The 16,883-nt window shown below is 54.9% G+C and overlaps 3 protein-coding genes across 6 annotated transcripts; 2 read left to right on the forward strand and 1 right to left on the reverse strand.

Moving 5' to 3' along the window:
- Positions 1-209: 209 nt before the first annotated feature.
- On the forward strand, positions 210-3,516 carry METTL1 (methyltransferase 1, tRNA methylguanosine). The gene is made up of 6 exons (XM_006217977.4): positions 210-384; positions 1,123-1,286; positions 2,210-2,394; positions 2,487-2,600; positions 2,761-2,862; positions 3,011-3,516. Exons 1-6 carry the CDS (start codon positions 272-274, stop codon positions 3,164-3,166), a joined length of 834 nt encoding a protein of 277 aa, XP_006218039.1. The 5' UTR covers positions 210-271; the 3' UTR covers positions 3,167-3,516.
- Positions 3,501-9,406, forward strand: CYP27B1 (cytochrome P450 family 27 subfamily B member 1). 4 transcript variants are annotated; one of them, XM_072972509.1, is made up of 9 exons: positions 3,501-3,610; positions 5,449-5,639; positions 6,129-6,331; positions 6,413-6,613; positions 6,697-6,869; positions 7,082-7,254; positions 7,449-7,527; positions 7,820-8,017; positions 8,502-9,406. In XM_072972509.1, exons 1-9 carry the CDS (start codon positions 3,575-3,577, stop codon positions 8,613-8,615), a joined length of 1,368 nt encoding a protein of 455 aa, XP_072828610.1. In that variant the 5' UTR covers positions 3,501-3,574; the 3' UTR covers positions 8,616-9,406. The 4 variants fall into 4 exon arrangements, with proteins under 4 accessions (XP_072828610.1, XP_006218038.1, XP_072828608.1 ...); XM_006217976.4 differs by lacking the exon at positions 3,501-3,610 and adding an exon at positions 3,656-4,839; XM_072972507.1 differs by lacking the exons at positions 3,501-3,610; positions 7,449-7,527 and having other exon boundaries at positions 4,698-5,639.
- A 2,849-nt stretch (positions 9,407-12,255) lies between these two features.
- Positions 12,256-16,237, reverse strand: MARCHF9 (membrane associated ring-CH-type finger 9). Its single transcript, XM_006217983.3, has 4 exons — positions 15,454-16,237; positions 14,250-14,405; positions 13,369-13,561; positions 12,256-13,106 (listed from the first exon to the last, which is right to left on the reverse strand). The coding sequence occupies exons 1-4, from the start codon at positions 15,808-15,810 to the stop codon at positions 12,772-12,774; spliced, it is 1,041 nt and encodes a 346-aa protein (XP_006218045.2). The 5' UTR covers positions 15,811-16,237; the 3' UTR covers positions 12,256-12,771.
- Positions 16,238-16,883: the final 646 nt, after the last annotated feature.

Genomic DNA, 16,883 nt, shown 5'->3' on the forward strand with positions numbered 1-16,883 from the left:
GGTGCACAGGGGCCTGCAACCGTAGTGGTAATCCAGACCAAGCAGAAGCTGGCTAAGGAAAGAGGCTGGCTGAGGGTCTGGCCTTGCCAGCCCAGTTAAAGCGGAGCCGCACGGAGGCGCTGGCCCCCGGTGGTCCTCCCCGCGCAGCCCAATTCCCTCCTGGGGCTTTAAGGGGCGGGCTCTGTTCACAACGTTCCTGACTGCGTCACTATCGTGCGCCCCGAGCCTCGGTCTCCACGTGGGTTCGGTGGAGGAACCCGGGCTGGGGATCATGGCGGGAGCTGAGACTGGGGACGCGGCTGGAGCCGAGGCCCCGCAGCCCCAGAAGCGCTACTATCGGCAGCGGGCTCACTCCAACCCCATGGCGGACCATACGCTGCGCTAGTGAGTGAGCCAGGCGGCGGGCCGGGAGCAGGGGGAGGGAGAGGAGGGCAGAATTCCCGCAACTGTCCCGAGCAGCCCAGAAGAGCGATTGCGCTTGGGACGGTTGGCGGATTTAGGGTAGACTCGGAAGGACCAGCTGGGTGACGTCAGTTATGTGGGTGGGTCGGGGAAATTTGGAAGAGGGCGGAGTTGGCGGGTTGGGAGGGGGCGTGGCGCTCTGGATCAAATCTGGGTAGCGGTGCAAGTCTGGGAAGAGAAAGAAATTGTTACTGACACTAGAGTGATGGAGGCAGAATGTCTTTTCCATCTTTCGACTCATTTGTGGGATTCAACAAGAAGACGAACATATACAATCCCGCCCACACCTTACTCCATCCTCTTCCCACAGAGCGCTTGAACAAAGTTAGGTCCCAGTGCTTTGGCAGCCAGTCTCTGGGACAAGGGGAACTTGTGCCCCAGAAAGGAGAGCTGCCCAGCCAGAGTCACATCAACCCCTGGAAATGGAGCTGGGCAGATCAGCAATCATGGGCCTCATGATGAGCCTATGATTCACACTGGGGGCTAAGGGTGGTTTCCATTGTACTTCCTAGAGGTCACAAGGCCCACTCTTACAGGATTTTTGAGAAACTCTCCTCTCACAGACCTCCCACCCTCACCCATCCACCCACACACATGTAGTACCACTTCTGCAATTGTTTGACCAACCTTCTCATGTTTCTCTTGTCTTCTCTCCAATAGCCCTGTGAAGCCAGAGGACATGGACTGGTCTGAGCTATACCCAGAGTTCTTCGCTCCACTGACTCAAAATCAGAGCCATGATGATCCAAAAGATAAGAAAGAAAAGAGAGCTCAGGCCCAAGTGGAGTTTGCAGACATAGGCTGTGGCTATGGTGGCCTGTTAGGTAACACTCTGGCCCTTTCTCTGGGGAAAGGAGAGGCAACACCTAGGTTCTGCCACCTCAGCAGATTTGTTGGGGGCCCTAGTTGGCCTTTCCCCTTCAGACCAGACACTGGTGCTGTGACATCAGTGTGGAGAATCTCCACCTTCCCTCTACTCTGGGTCTGTGGCCTTTGCCCTGGAGAAGGGAGGGGGCTGCCTCAAAGCCTCTTAGAACTGGAATGTCTAGTCTGGCCCACCCCTTGCCCCAGTCCCTACGTGAGCCATTTCACCTGCCAGGTGCCGGGTCAGTGAGCCGGTCAGCACAGCTTCAGAGGTTAGTCCCTGTGGCCACTGATCCTGAACTGTCTTTCTCAGGGATTCCACCCCCTCTCCTTCCTCACCAGAACTCATTCCTTCTCCACATGTATTTCTGAATTTCCTTTGTATTGTCTGTATTTTCCCAGCCACGCAAGCATGCTGGACCCACTTCTCTGTTTTTGGATCTTCCATAGAAATAACAGCATGACAGAGAGGAAGAGCATGGTACTTGGTGGCGGGAAGCCTTGGTTCAAGTTCCATGTCTGCTTCTTCTTAGCTCTGTGACTTTGGGCGTTTCGGATCCTCAGTTTTCTCATCTTTGCAATTTACCACAGACTGTTAGGAGGATTAGATGAGACAATGTGTGAAAATACTGAAAACTTTAAAGCCCTTGCAAATATACACGAAGTCCCAGGCCCTCCCACTTTCAGCCCTGGTGACAATTTTCAGGTCTCCCCTAGCCTGCTTCTCCAGCACAGAGCCATCCATACAGGTATCTGTCTCTCTGGCCACACTTGCCAGTCCTGATTTTGGTCATTGCAGGTTGAGGTTTCCTTTCCTGTGTTGATGCCTTTGCACTTCCTGCAAGTATGAGGTTGATGATTCCATTCCTGTTTCTGTGTCCAGTGGAACTGTCACCGCTGTTCCCAGACACCCTGATTCTGGGTCTGGAGATCCGAGTGAAGGTCTCAGACTATGTACAAGACCGGATTCGGGCCCTACGAGCAGCTCCTGGAGGTGGCTTCCAGAACATCGCCTGTCTCCGCAGCAATGCCATGAAACACCTTCCTAACTTCTTCCACAAGGGCCAGGTGGGGAGGGGCTCTGGTGGGTTAGGTTGGCAGGCAGGTGGGGCATGGAAGCCAGGCTCTTACAGCCCTGTTGGTTCACGTCTGTCTCACAGCTGACAAAGATGTTCTTCCTCTTCCCTGACCCACATTTCAAGCGGACCAAGCACAAGTGGCGAATCATCAGTCCCACACTGCTGGCAGAATATGCCTACGTGCTGAGAATTGGGGTGAGCCGGGAGTGGGAGGGAGAAGGGAGTGAGTGGCCTATTCAGGAACCTTCCACTGAGAATTCAGTGGGGGGTGTATTTAGGACTCACATCACCAATCCCATCATCCTGCTGCTCAGTTGCATGCAGCCCCCTATCTAGGGTGACTTTGCCTCTGCAGGGACTGGTATACACCATAACTGATGTGCTGGAGCTACATGACTGGATGTGCACCCATTTTGAAGGGCACCCCCTGTTTGAGCGTGTGCCTCTGGAGGAACTGGTAAGTAGGGGGCCTAAGGGAATTTAAAAGATTTCTGGAAAGACCCTTTCCAGAGTGGTTCTGTATTCCTGGAGTCCAGGAGGATGGGATGGGGCCAGGGACAGTCTGAAAGGTGGGCAAGGACTTATTGGACTCTTCCTTCTCCCAGAGTGAAGACCCCATTGTGGGACATCTTGGCACCTCAACCGAGGAGGGAAAGAAAGTTCTACGCAATGGAGGAAAAAATTTCCCAGCCATCTTCCGAAGAATACAGGATCCCACCCTGCAGGCAGTGACCCCCAGTCCCACCCCTCCTGGTCACTGACTTTGCCTTAGCTGGACCCCATCTTCCAAGGACTGGAAAGAAGATCGGGTCCCAGGACCTTCCCAGCTGAACCTGCTAGGGCTGGGAGGCAACGAACCTCTCAGAAATTGAGGAACTACCCAGGGCAGAACGACTGTCCCTGAGTCCTCTCACCTTCTTGCCCTTCTAGTGCCAGCAGAAAGCAAAAGAAGCTGACTGGGAAAGTCAAAAGACCTTGGACCAGAAGGGATCTTTGGAAGAGTGTGGGGTTTTACGCCCCTTAGCACTCCCTTCTCCTTCTGGGATCTCTCGTCAGCTGGAGTGAGGAATGCAGTTCTCCACTGTCCATCTAAACTGCCTGCTAGACTTGAGTCACCTGCCCACTTGTGTTTACTTTGCAGTTCTGGGGTAACATGTCTACGTGTGCACATGCCCATGCTGCTGTTTTGCAGGAAAGGCCAGAATGTGCGTCACTCCTGTCCTCCCCCTGGCTAAGATTTGACCTGGGGAATCTGTAGTGTCTTTATTGTAGTTGTCTCTGGAGAGTCCCTGGGGGGTGTGGTGGTGGAGACCCTCTCCTTTTTCATGTTGACCTTTGATTCCAGAACTCCAGAGCTGACTGGCTGGCACAGAGCCTGACCTGGGGGTGGGGGTCGGGGGTGAGGATCAGAGAGCTGAACTGGGGAGGATTCTGAGGCTAACAGTAGAAAGGGGCTGCTGGCTAGAAAGCCCCCAAAAGGGGACTGAGTCAGCTGGAGATTCAGAGCACTCACTTATCCCTTGCTTTGTCCAGGAGCCCAGATTAGTCTCTGAACTTTTCTAATCTGCAAGAAGTTCCTTTATCTTTCTCAAGTTCCAAATTCTCATGGCCAGGGCTTGTGGACCTAAAAGGAATGAAGATGAAGGCTCCCAGAGCCATTGTAACCCATTAATCCGCCTGCCGTCTGCCCAGTGTCAGGTGCAGAGGGGGAGACGTGGTAGTGCAGGAGAATTCTGCTCACACACAGAAAAGGTGCGGCCAGACGAGCCAGGAGTCAGAGGACAGCTATAGCTTCCTTCCCTGCCTCCCTCCCTGAGGAGCTGGCGGATGGGGAATTCCTGAGGATGGGCCCCAGGGGGCTGAGCTCCTGGGGAAGCGGTGCGAATGCCAGGGACCCACTCTGTATCTTGGTCACCTAAGCCTCACCAAATAGCCTTTCCCAGGAAGAGATCTTTAGGCTGCTGGACTGGGGCACCAGCCCAGAAGGGGAAACTGAGGCAAGCCTCCCCTCCCAAGGGGGTCGTTGCAACATGACACCCAAGGGAGCCGCATTGGCAGCTCTGGCTCCGCCTACTGTTCCTGGGTGCTAATCCCCAGCACAGACCACTAAGGAGAGGGGATTGGCTGAGCAGCTTGAAAAGGGGGCGTCGCCACTATGCCCAAGGGTTAAAATAGGGGCTCAGTCAAGCAGGCAAGATGCTCCGGAGAAGCGCGCTTTCGCGGTTTCCCGAGGGAGACCATGGCCCAGACCCTCAAGCTCGCTTCCAGAGTGTTCCACCGTATCCGCTGTGCTGCTGGTCTGGATGCCACACTGGGCTCCAAAGGCTCCAAATCAGCGCCGCGAGACTTGGCAGACATCCCGGGCCCCTCCACGCCCGGCTTCCTTGCCGAACTTTTCTGCAAGGGGGGGCTGTCACGGTTACACGAGCTGCAGGTAGAGGTGGACGCAGTTCCTGGGACTGAATGCTGGGGAAACTGGCTTTCACAACACTAGTGCAGAACGTAGGAGGGAGGGCCAGTGGGAATGGATGCCCATGAATTATGGAAAAGACAAGTTGGGACTGGGGGCAGTGGCTCACAGAGTTTGTCCAATGGAGGAGTGCGTTCAAAAGCGCCTTCTGGCTGTGTAGAAGTTTGGAGGCCAGGTAGGTCCAGCACAAGTGCACTGGAGGCGGAATACCTTTCCAGAGGGTTGGGTGCATTTGGCTTAAAGCTAGCGCGCTCCTATATATTTAATGGGGGGGGGGGGGGTCCTGAGACGGACGGTCCACGTGAGGAACTTTTAGAGGTTTCTCCCCCTCAGCTCCGCCCAGGTGACCCAAGAGAGATCCTGGATGTTGGCTTTCTGCAAAGTGCCTCCGTTTTGCCCACCACACTCAAACTTCCTAGGGATGGGAGGTGGAGGAAAGAAAAGGAGGGGTTTGCAGCATCAGGGCCATACACTGATTGGGAGCAGAAGTTTCCCCCGTTAAGGGCGTTGGCACGCACCGAGCCGGGAGTCCCCGGCCCGGGTCTCCAGTGTCCGCTGCTTCCATTCTCCCAGGTGCAGGGCGCGGCGCGCTTCGGGCCAGTGTGGTTGGCCAGCTTCGGGACGGTGCGCACGGTGTACGTGGCGGCCCCTACGCTCGTGGAGCAGCTGCTACGACAGGAAGGACCCCTACCCGAGCGCTGCAGCTTCTCACCCTGGGCGGAGCACCGCCGCCGCCGCCAGCGGGCTTGCGGACTGCTCACCGCGTGAGTCCTCCGGCTCGAGCCCCGACGCCCTGCTGCGTTCCTCTCTGGTGGCCGGTCCGGAGACAATCTGGCTGAGGGTGTAGAGGGAGGTCGTTCGTTTCCCTCAAGCTTCTGGAAAATTGGGGTTCCCACCCGTCTCTTTTGCCCACTCCCAGATAGATCCTGGCTTTCGCCCTCATTCACCTCTTTATCTTTGAAAACCAGAATCCTGGGAACCCGCGGAAAGGGCTAAGGTACCAGAATCTAGATGTAATGTAAGATTCTGTGACTCAGGTTACCCAGGAACCCGGAGCAGGAAATGAGTAACGTGGAAGGGGATGGAAGGCGGGCTCAAGTAGGGGCAGGTTTCTGTACCCCAGGGGAGCATACACAATCCCTCTCCTGGCCACCCCAGCCTAACACGCTCCTTCTCCAGCGCAACCAGCCCCGTCGGGCCGTCTCTACACTCCACCATCTGCCCTGATGCGCCCCTTCTCCGCACCCCCGCAGGGAAGGCGAAGAATGGCAGAGACTCCGCAGCCTTCTGGCCCCGCTCCTCCTTCGGCCTCAAGCGGCCGCCCGCTATGCAGAGACCCTGCACAACGTGGTCTGTGACCTTGTGCGGCGACTGCGGCGCCAGCGGGGACTGGGCGCTGGGCCGCCTGCCCTGGTTCGGGACGTAGCTGGAGAGTTTTACAAGTTTGGACTAGAAGGTGAGTCCCAAGACAGGGCCAAGCGTAGGAGGCACCCAGCCGGGGTCTCCCGGTGCCCTGACAGCGCCCCCTCCCGGCTAGGCATTGCGGCAGTGCTGCTGGGTTCCCGCCTGGGCTGCCTGGAGGCCGAGGTGCCACCAGATACAGAGACGTTCATCCGCGCGGTGGGGTCCGTGTTTGTGTCCACGCTGTTGACCATGGCGATGCCCAATTGGCTACATCGCTTCGTGCCCGGACCCTGGGGCCGCCTCTGCCGAGACTGGGACCAAATGTTTGCATTTGGTAAGGCACAGAAATGAAGTGGGGTTGGGGAAACAGAAAACAGTTAAGGGGCAGTGGGACATCCCTGTACCTTGTCCCCACAGCCCAGCACCACGTGGAGCGGCGAGAGGCCGAGGTAGCCATGAAGAGGCAGGGAAAGCCTGAGGAAGACAGGGGATCTGGGGCACACCTGACCTACTTCCTGTTCCAGGAAGAGTTGCCTGCCGAGTCCATCCTGGGGAATGTGACGGAGCTGCTACTGGCTGGAGTGGACACGGTGAGGTTCTCCTTTCGTGTTGTGAGCCCGACTTCCACAGCTTAACCTCCCCAACCCCAATCTCAGGGGCCATTTTCCTGCTGCAGGGGATCCTCTGTGGTTCTCTAGGTCAGCTTGGCTTAGCACCTCCTGGATTCCACACTGCCTCATATGCTGCCCCCTACGCTGATCCCCACTCTCAGCACCTCTGATGCCCTCACCTGTCTCCTCAGGTGTCCAACACGCTCTCCTGGGCTTTGTATGAACTCTCTCGGCACCCGGAAGTCCAGACGGCACTTCACTCTGAGATTATAGCTGCCTTGGGCCCTGGCCCCAGTACCCACCCCTCAGCCACTGCTCTGTCCCAGCTGCCCCTGCTGAAGGCTGTGGTCAAGGAAGTGCTAAGGTGAGGAGACAGGAAAGGAGGAGCTAGAGAAAATGCTGGGGAAGGGCTGGGGAAGCAGACAGTGGATGGGAGCAGGGAGAGACAGCAGAGGAAAATGGTACTTTATGCCTGGCCAAGAATGAGTTTGGAAGATATCAGGGAAGCTACAGCCCCAGCCTCACCTTGTTGTCTCCCTCTTATGCTCTGCAATCCAGACTATACCCTGTGGTACCTGGAAATTCCCGTGTCCCAGACAAAGACATTTGTGTGGGTGACTATGTTATCCCCAAAAATGTGAGTAGAGCCTATGAGCCCCTTTTGCTAAGCCATCCCTCACTATCTTGGGACAGGTCCTATTCTCAAACACTCTCCATAAGCCCTTCAAACCCTCTTCTTGGCCTGAATGCCTCTCTAGGATACAATGGGGCAGTGGGAAAATCATTACAAAAATAGCCCCCCAAAACTTCCCCATCACAACCAAACTGCCAACCAGCCTGCCTTCATCCCAGTCCATATACCCTGTTTTCCATGTCTCTCCCTGCATTCCTGGGCTTAAATTTACAAGTGTGTGTTCCTTCCTCACCAGACGCTGGTCACTCTGTGTCACTATGCCACTTCAAGGGACCCTGCCCAGTTCCCAGAGCCAAATTCTTTCCGTCCAGCTCGCTGGCTGGAGAAGGGGACAGCCCCTCATCCATTTGCATCTCTCCCCTTTGGCTTTGGCAAGCGCAGCTGCATGGGGAGACGCCTGGCAGAGCTTGAGCTACAAATGGCTTTGGCCCAGGTGAGTGATCTAGATCTCCTACCTTCCCCACAAGGGAGAGCTCTGAAGGCATGAGCTCCTCTCCTGATAAGCCTAGGAAAACATACAAGACTTGGGAGACGTAATCCTCTGAAATATGTCAGTCCCATCACAGGCCTGGGAGGTGAGCGAGGGTATTTGGACTATCTTTCTCCCCACAGTAATCCCTTACCCTCACTAACCAAGACTTGCCTACTAGCCCCAGGTGCCATTCCAACATTGACTTTCCTATCACTGATAATGCCTGTTATCAATCAGGCCCAGCATTGTAGACCCCTCCATAATGATAGCCTTCTTCCTCCCTTTTTAGCCAGATTTTTTTAATTATTATTTTTTTATTTGTGGGGGGTAATCAGGTTTTTATTTATTGTTTAATAGACGTACTGTGGATTGAGCCCAGGTACTGTGGAGTGCATGCTAGGCGTGCACTCTGCCACTGAGCTATACCCTCCCCATTTCTTTCCAGATCTTGATCCACTTTGAGGTGCAGCCTGAGCCAGGTGCTGCCCCAGTCAAACCCATGACTCGGACTGTCCTGGTACCTGAGAGGAGCATCAACCTACAGTTTGTGGACAGATAGTCTTGTGGAAGGAGGCTGTCATTATCACTGTTTCTTTCATCATAGGGGTTTATTAGGCACAAGACCAAAAGATGTGTATTACCCCTGAGGCCTGTCTGTCTGACCCAACTGGTTAGAATGACCATAGCAAAGTGCTAAGAAGCAGCCTGACCAAGGCGTCAAGCACGCACTGGGCCTGAACCAGCAGGCCCAGAGAAAACCATGGTCCATTTGCCTGCTTAGCCCTTCTGGTCATATCATGGGTTTCCTCCAAGGGCCAGCTCATATTTTAACTAATAATGCTGGGTGGCCTGAGGAAGAATTCAGCCACTGCCCCTTCAGGAATTCGGTGTTCAACTGCTGCTGCTGGCTAAGCCCTGGTCATGGCATGAGCTAAGTAACTGCATTGGGTCTGCAGCTAGTTGATCCTCACTTCTGGCATGTGAGCTCTTTGAGAGGAAGGATGAAGACTTATTATGTCTTATATCCGCTGCCAGCACCTCTCCCTGACTGGGTGACACCATACAAGTTCTCAGATTGTATGTGGACCATGTGGCAGAAGGGATAAGCAGCTTACCAGGCTCTGTCTTCCCCACTCCCTTCCCATCTTGCCCCTAGGAAGGTGAGTCTACCCCTGCCTGCTTTATGATTTCTTAAAAACTCTCCTTGGCTCTCTGGTCACTATGAGGTTGGCTTGCCCCACTTGAGTCCTAAGCAGAGACATCTTTGGATCTGTCCCTGCCCAAGCCTTCTTTTTATGTATTGAAGTTTTTAAGTATTCAATTTTTACATTAAAAATAGTTTGAATGTTCCATCCTTGACTTCTGACTTACTTCTTTCCCTCTCTCACTCTCACTTCCTATAAGACCTGGAGGCAAGACCCTCATCCAAATCCTCCACCTTGGTTTCTCAGGTCCTGACAGTGACCTCCATAATGATGAGAGGTCTACACTCATGGAAGAATGGTTTGCATCACAAACCCAGACATGCTTCTGTCTGTAGTGGGAACAGCCAAGTCTGGCTCCCTGTAAGAGACTAAGGGGGTGGTGGTGAAAAGTAACTGCCAGGACTAGGCTGTAAAAACGGTGGGGGAGCTAGGTTTTGCAGAGCTGGCCAGAGGTGGCTGAGCCTTCAATAGGAGAGTGCTTTTAGAACCTGGACTGCCAGGACTGAAGGATGCCACTCTGCCCTCTCTGCAAAAGTTGTTTCAACTAATTTCCTTCAGAGGAAGGCAGGGATACAGGCAGAGAGGTGGAATCAGACAGACAGGATGAAAGCTAAGTGTGGGGGTGGCCAGAAGCCCTGGAGCACCAAGGCAGAAGAGAGGTGGGCAGCGGGAGCCTGTTTCCCTGAGTCAGCACTCTCTGGCCCCCCAGAGGCTGGGCTCAGTTCTCCCCGTGTGATGTATATAGATTAACTCATCTTCCATACCAATAAATCTCTCAGCACACTCCCCGCAGCTCCCTTGTAGCCTAGATTACCCTCCCCATGTCAGGACTTGCCCCCTTCTGTCTGCTTCCCTCCATTCCAATTAGTGGGTAGAGATGGGGATTTCACTTCACACTTCCTCCTCCTCCCGCCACCTCAGCCCCTGCCCTAGACATGGCTCCCTGACCACAGAAACTCCATTAGCCACTAGCCTTCTGGGGTATCTATTTATGCAGGGACCAAGGTTTGCATGCTTTTATTGCCCCTACTCTCAACTCCTTCTCTGCTAGATTCTCAGTCTCCACCCCACTCCCCTATCACTAAACTCACCTTGAACCTAAGTGACCTGATTTTTTTAGCAGTTCTGAGCTTTGAGAGAGAGTAAAGCCCAGCTTCCTCTCAGACCCTTTCCCCGGGAATCAGTGGTGAGAATTTTGCTTACCCGCATTCCTCACTGGGCAAGTAGGACTGCTCACTGGAGGAGGGCTGCAGTTCCTGTGACCCCCTTTCCTGGACAAGAATCCCTTAAAGGTGGAGAAGGGGAAGGAGAGAGGACCTTGGCTGTCACAACCTCCATACCAAGACCTCCAATGGCTCTGAAGGGGAGGGGGGCTGTACTGTCTCACTTGGCCTGGTTCTAGGACACAGAGTAGAAATGAAGATCATGTGTTTGTGTGCAAGTGTGCCTAGGACCTTGAGTATGTCTAAGCCTCTATGTGGGGCCATCATGGGGGACAGCCCAGACTTGGCACAGGAAACCCTGCCTGTGTCATATCTATCTAAATCTTATCTGCCAGGATAGGTATTACTAGTCACTTGGATTTGCTCTCTCCCTTCTGGTCCCCATCAGCTATTCTGTGAATTGCAAATCAGTGAAGTCTGGCCTTTCTGTCTCTCCATGTGGGGATGGGGAAGGTTATCTCTCTGGGGAACCAGTTTTCCATGGAAAAGTAGGGGGCTCAGCCTCATGCTCTCTCCACTTTGATCCCCTTTGAGGTTGAAACTGATGCACTTTAACACTTAGTGGTAACTCAAACCCAAGTACAGATTTGGTTCCTATATTCCCAGGCGAGTCTGGGTGCCAGCACCATGGACAGCGGCTGAGACCCTCTTTTGGCCAGGGGCAGAGGAAGACCATTTCCTGGGCAAGGATGTGTGACTGTTAATAGAGAAGCATTGTCCTCAAAATATCCCCAGGGAGGAGGAAGAGCAGACCCTTCCCTAAGAGAAGGAACAATAATAGGAAAGGCCTCTGGATCTGATTTTAGCAATGTTATGAAGTAATAATTTTAATTACTAATGAATAGTTCACGTAAAAGACGCCATCATTCATATAATACATAGCCCCAAGGCCTCAGGAGAAAGGCACCAGGTTTTAGGCTGACATTTTAACCAGTCCTTCTCAAACCTTTTCTCTATAAACAACAGCTCTAAATGCTGTTGCCTCCAAGGACAATATTTTCCAGTTAATATCCCTAGCTTGGTCACACCAGGATCAGACCTGTGACCCTGAACTGCCATAGGAGTAGCTTAAACTGGAGTTGGAGTCTCATAACCCTGGGAGATTCTGTCTGTCTCATTCTAAATAAGTCCAAATTCACTTCATATCACTACTCCAGAACACGTTACCTAGTAGGGATTAAGAGAATCCACAAGATCCCCAGAGCAAGAAAGGTAGCTCCAGCTTTCCCCAGCCCCAAAAGTTTAGGGGGCTGGAGGAGCTCTCATTCTTGCAAATAACCACTCTCCTTCACATTTGCAATGTCTATTTCCCTTCATATTTTCCATATCTATTATGACACTCAACACAAATTTCCAAGACTCTGTGCAACTCCAAATGAAAAACACATTTTGGAATTTGTTAACCAGCTATTTGAAATAAATGGACCATCAACTAGTATAGAAATCTTTTTTATGCCATCACTGGTTTTCTTTGCAATGGCATTCAACCTGTCCCTCATTTATCCTCAATCCAACCCTATGAGGTAGACAGGAAAACCACGGTGGAGAGATTTGTTTCTAAATCACACAACACGCAGGTGTCAGGTCCACCCCTCAGATATCTCTGAGCACTGCCACCTAGCAGCCAATGTGAATTATTCACCACCAAGTGTGAGTTACACCTCCAACTCAGAACCCACTGCTGCATTTGGGATTTGCAAACTCTGCAGAGAAACCTCCCCACACCTCCCAACCCTACAGCAAAGCCCCAGATGAGAAAGGAGTCTCCATGTGCATATAAATGATTCTTTATGCCCTCCCCCAATGCAATGGGGGGCGGAGCAGGGGGAAGTACCCCCGCCCTCATGCAGGGAACGGGAGGTCAATGTATATTAGTCTTATTGCCAGCTGCCCTGTGGCCATAGAGTGGGGGATGGGGGGTCTACAGCCCCTTTCTTCTGGCATTGGTCCCCCTTCACCAAGTCACCGTGGTGGAGCTGGGGGCCTGGAGGCCCTAGGAGCTGAGGTAAGGACGGTTCTCACGGGAAGAAAAGATGCTCTCCCCACAGCCCACTGGCTGCCCCAGGATGAGTGTGAGGAGCTGTCAGTGGGGGCTGGAATTTCATCCAGGTGTCTCTACCCAGTGGGCAGTAGAGGCCAATGTCTCCAGCTTGAGGCTGCCCACAGAGATCCTCAGCAGTGAGGGCTGTGAGCCCAAAACACCTTGTCCAGGTGGTACCTCCAGCAGCCATGACAGCGTATCCCTGGCCGATGCACTGACTCAAGATCCCTGCTCCTGGAGTTCACTTCAGACCGTAGTGACCCTCATGACAACCTCGCGGCCAGAATGGGAACTGGAACGGGCATCTGGTGGCCGCAGCTGTCCAAGGAGATGCAGGATTGTGTAACCACAGCGCTGAGGCAAGAGCGTCCGCATGCGCTGGGCAGCCGGGGGGCGGCTGGTGGCCCCAGAGGGGGGGCCCGTCCGTGAGGTCCTGGGGCCCGGCTTCCCTGCCGTCCCTCCCCCTGCATCTCCTCCTATGTCCTTGGTTTTGTCATAATTCAGGACCTTCCACTGCTGGTTCACTGCCTGCCAACGCTTGAAGATACGGTAGACAGAGGAGCCTTCGTGGACGATCAGGCCTGAGCAGAGGAATAAGAAATTCAGGGTCAACTGCTGCCCAGACCTAGGCCAGAGGTACTTTCAAGAAAGCATTTCTCCAGGGCGAGGGGAGAGGGTTGCAAAGGGCCTAAAGAAGCAGGGAAAGGAGGGGCACCAAGATAGCCCTAAAGGCTCTCAGTGGGAGAACGTGTGGCCATGAAACTGAAGGAATGGGTAGGGAAAGTTAGGTGTGTGAGTTGGAGGAAGATGCTGAGCAGGTAAGGGGGAGAGAGATACCCTCACCTATGCAGACGACATCCATGAAGCCGTACATGCCGTAGCAGATCTGAAAGAGCAGATCTTGCCGTTGCCACTTGGCTGAAGGGCTGAGTGAAGACCAGATGAGCCAGGAGATGCTGGCAACGAGGAACAGAGAGCCCAGGACTATGGCTGCAATCTGGACCTTCTCAATGACCGTCAGAGAGATGGCCTGCCACTGTGTGGGAGACAAGGTTCCAGAAAGTCACAGAAAGAGATGGAGGGCCAGGTTATGGGTGACCTTGAATAGGAGGATGCTCCAGGAGCCTTCCTGAAACCCTTCAGGCAGGATTGACAATCTGTCTTCACTGTGCCTTGATCAAACTTAGAATGCGGCACTTCTCACACTGTTTGAGATCACTTTCTGTCTTACTTTAGGAAGGCAGGATCAGGCAAGTGCTCTGAAGCCACCATCTAGCTTGGGATTCCAAATCCTTACTTTTTCACTTACTGACTAACTTTGGGCAAGTTTTTGAATCTCTTTGTGTATCAATGTCCTTATCTTTAAAATGGGGATAATAATGGTACATAACTGTTAAGATTGTTATGGAGATTACAAGAGCTAATACACACCAAGAGCCTGACACATAGAAAACTCTACATGTTTGTTATACACAGTAGCAGCGGCACTACCACTTTTGCTCTTTTGTTGTCCTAGTGCCTGGAACACAGGTGGCACCCAATGAATGTCTTTGTGAACAAATAAAGGAAGGGAGGATTTACAGACAGACAGGAGATTATGGTAATGGTAGGGAGAGTGACTTTGAAGCAAGAGTAAATACATGAAATAGGCTCCCTGGAGGGTCCCTGATTCTGATTGCTGAAGGGTCTTGCCCCAGTCTCAGAGTTCTCCCACTGCACCTCACCTGCAGGGGGTTCTTGGTGCTGATCGCCAGGACCTGGTACTTGAAGTAGCAGAGCTCACAGCTCCAGGAGCCCCTCTCGCTGATCCAGCGGATGAGGCAGGGCTGGTGTGTGCACCGCACTGAGCCGTCACAGCGGCAGGGGCTCAGGAGCTCCCCCTGGAAGAAGAGTGAGGAGAGTCCCTGTCAGCTGTCGCCACCCGAACCCACTCCTCTCGATTCTGGGGAGAGGGAAACTTCCTCTCTAGGTCAGCCTCCTACCTTAAAAACAAAAACAAAAACAAAACAAAACCTGGGGCCTTTCAACCAAGACAGGGCAAGAGTCTAAGGCTGTTACAGCCTAAAAGAAAAAATTCAGAGCTCAACGTAAACTTCCTTGACCAAATAGAAGAAAGATGTAAAGGGACAGGGGGTGGGGGGTTGCTGGGGAGTACTGGGTCTTCTCTGTTCCTAGAATTTGGGGGAGGCTCCTCTTTAAGACCTCCCAAACAGAAGGCTACCCCTTAGGATCTGGAGAGACAGATGGGGAGGGTCAGAGCTTCTGAGCCATGCCTTCCCAACCCACTCCGTCACTGTAAAGTATTTCACAGACGTGGTGCAGACTGGTTCCCAAAAGGTGGGAAAATCCTATGGTTGGGAGTGGAGGGTGTTCCCCTTTAATCAAAGAGTAATTTCTCACGACACAGAAACATCCCCCTGGCACTATCTCGGGACAACTTTGTCCATAACATTTAAACAAAGAATACTCTTTGGAATGAGAAAGAAAGTTGTGGAATGCGAAGTGAAGAAAAGTGCCCCACGGAGAGGAATACTGAGTAAGGCGAGAGCGGCGGCTGGGCCCCTCCCTTCAAGGTGGGAACAGAAGCATTCTCTTCTCTGCCCATCTCCTAGAGAATAGGCCCTCTCAGGTTACAGAGACCCTGGGGTGAGAGAAGCGGGGAGAAAGACTGTCCCGGTTAAGGGGTGAGAGGGATTTTGAGCCCTCCCAGGAGAAAGCCGCACCCCTTCCTGGGGACCCCGATCCCCCTCCAGCCCAAACCTACCCGCCGGGAGTCTCCAGACAAGCCCCCCAACCTCACCCTATTTCCACCCCGGGTCCTGGGTCCCGCCCAGCCTTCTCAGGCCCCGCCCCCTGTTCCTGGTCTCCCCGGGCGCCCCAGGTGCGCGCCCCCACCCCTCCCCGCCCCGCCGGGTGCCCAGGCCTGACCTGCTCCGGTCCCTGGAAGCAGATTCTGCACTGGGGAGTTCGGAGCCCGCTGTCCAGGGAGCTGCTGAGCGACAGGGCGTCCAGGGCGCCCGGGGGCGGCAGCGGCGGCGCGGGCGGCGGCGGGGGTCCGGCCCGCGGCTCCTTGTCGCCGGCCAGGCCCCGGACCCGCGGCTCCGACCCGTAGTACTCCTCTTCGTCGCCGTCGCCGTCCCGGGTCGAGCAGCCGGCGAAGGGCGCCCAGCCGCAGCCGCCTCCCCCGCCCCCCCGGGGCTGCGGCTCGGCCCGGGGCCGCCCCCCGCCCGTCAGCACCAGCAGCTTCAGCTCGTTCAGGAACATGCGGAGCCGAGACTTGAGCATCGTCCGGGCGCCGGGGGGCAGGGGGCGGCGTGCAAGGGGAGCTCTCGGGAGGCGGGGGGAAGGGAGAGGACAAGGCCGGGAAGGGGTCGCGCGCTGGAGAGCCAAGCCCAGACGGGGTCTTCGGGGCCTGCAAGAGCCGTTCACTGCTGCCACCGCCGGAGCTCCGGGGCTTGCGGGGCCGAGAGGGCTGGCGGCCCGGGGGCGGCGGGGCGGGCAGCCATGGTCGGGGCAGGGGGCGGGGATGGGGGCTTAGGGTGCCGCGCCCCGCGGGTCCGGGTCCGGAGCGGGCCGGGCCCCCGGGGTTACGCGCCCCGGTCCTCCTGCGGCGGGGCCGCCCCCCATCGTCGTCCTCCTGGCCCCAGTCCCGCTCTGGCTCCCGGCTCCGGCTCGGCTCGGCCCGTGCGCTCGGAGGTGGCAAATGGCGGCTCCTTCCGGCGGCGGCGGCGGCGGCGGAGACCCCCCCGGAGCGGCGGGCGGGCGGGGCGGGCGGGGCGGGAGCCGGGGAGCCGGTGAGGGATGGAGGGAGGGGCGGGGCGGGGAGGGGGAAAGGAGGAGAAGTGGCCGCGGCTGCGCATCCCCGCCCTGCCCCGCACGAGCAGGTGTCCCCAGAGGCGGGGGCGCGTGTGCCAGCCCGGGGGACGGTAGAGGGAGGGGAGTGGCCAAGGAAGGGGAGTGTGCACACGGGTAGGAGAATAGGTGTGTGAATGGGAGTGTGGAGGGGTGAGCTCGTGGGGATGGAAGGTGAGTGGTCAAAGACGCAGGTGCACTAGGGAGGGAGAGGCTGTGCAAAATGGGAATGTGAAAGACAGAGCTATGCAACGGTCCGAGGTGATGGAGGTGAGTGAGCAAGAGATGGACTCAAGCAATAAGCATTTTTACACAAAAGATTGAAAAGTGTGCATGGTGTGGGACTGTGGAAAATAGATGAGTATGTAAGGGATGGAACTGGATTGTATGAGAAACAAAAGTGTGTAATGGTCATATGTGAGTAAAGTGAGTGCGCAAGAGAGACTGGAGTGCTAAAGGGATGAGGATCTTTCCTGGTACTCTCACTGCACTGAAGTGAACAACAC

Source organism: Vicugna pacos, chromosome 12, assembly GCF_048564905.1.
Source record: "Vicugna pacos chromosome 12, VicPac4, whole genome shotgun sequence".
Lineage (NCBI taxonomy): Eukaryota > Metazoa > Chordata > Mammalia > Artiodactyla > Camelidae > Vicugna > Vicugna pacos.

Excerpts from the sequence above, each read along its gene's own strand:
- METTL1 (XM_006217977.4), top strand. The coding sequence starts at position 272 with ATGGCGGGAGCTGAGACTGGGGACGCGGCTGGAGCCGAGGCCCCGCAG. Across the intron at positions 385-1,122 it reads GCGGACCATACGCTGCGCTA|CCCTGTGAAGCCAGAGGACA; the intron begins GTGAGTGAGCCA and ends TCTCTCCAATAG. Across the intron at positions 2,863-3,010 it reads GTGTGCCTCTGGAGGAACTG|AGTGAAGACCCCATTGTGGG; the intron begins GTAAGTAGGGGG and ends TCCTTCTCCCAG.
- CYP27B1 (XM_072972507.1), top strand. The coding sequence starts at position 4,930 with ATGGATGCCCATGAATTATGGAAAAGACAAGTTGGGACTGGGGGCAGT. Across the intron at positions 6,332-6,412 it reads TTACAAGTTTGGACTAGAAG|GCATTGCGGCAGTGCTGCTG; the intron begins GTGAGTCCCAAG and ends CCTCCCGGCTAG. Across the intron at positions 6,614-6,696 it reads GGACCAAATGTTTGCATTTG|CCCAGCACCACGTGGAGCGG; the intron begins GTAAGGCACAGA and ends TTGTCCCCACAG.
- MARCHF9 (XM_006217983.3), bottom strand. The coding sequence starts at position 15,810 with ATGCTCAAGTCTCGGCTCCGCATGTTCCTGAACGAGCTGAAGCTGCTG. Across the intron at positions 13,562-14,249 it reads GCACCAAGAACCCCCTGCAG|TGGCAGGCCATCTCTCTGAC; the intron begins GTGAGGTGCAGT and ends TCTCCCACACAG. Across the intron at positions 13,107-13,368 it reads CATGGATGTCGTCTGCATAG|GCCTGATCGTCCACGAAGGC; the intron begins GTGAGGGTATCT and ends TCCTCTGCTCAG.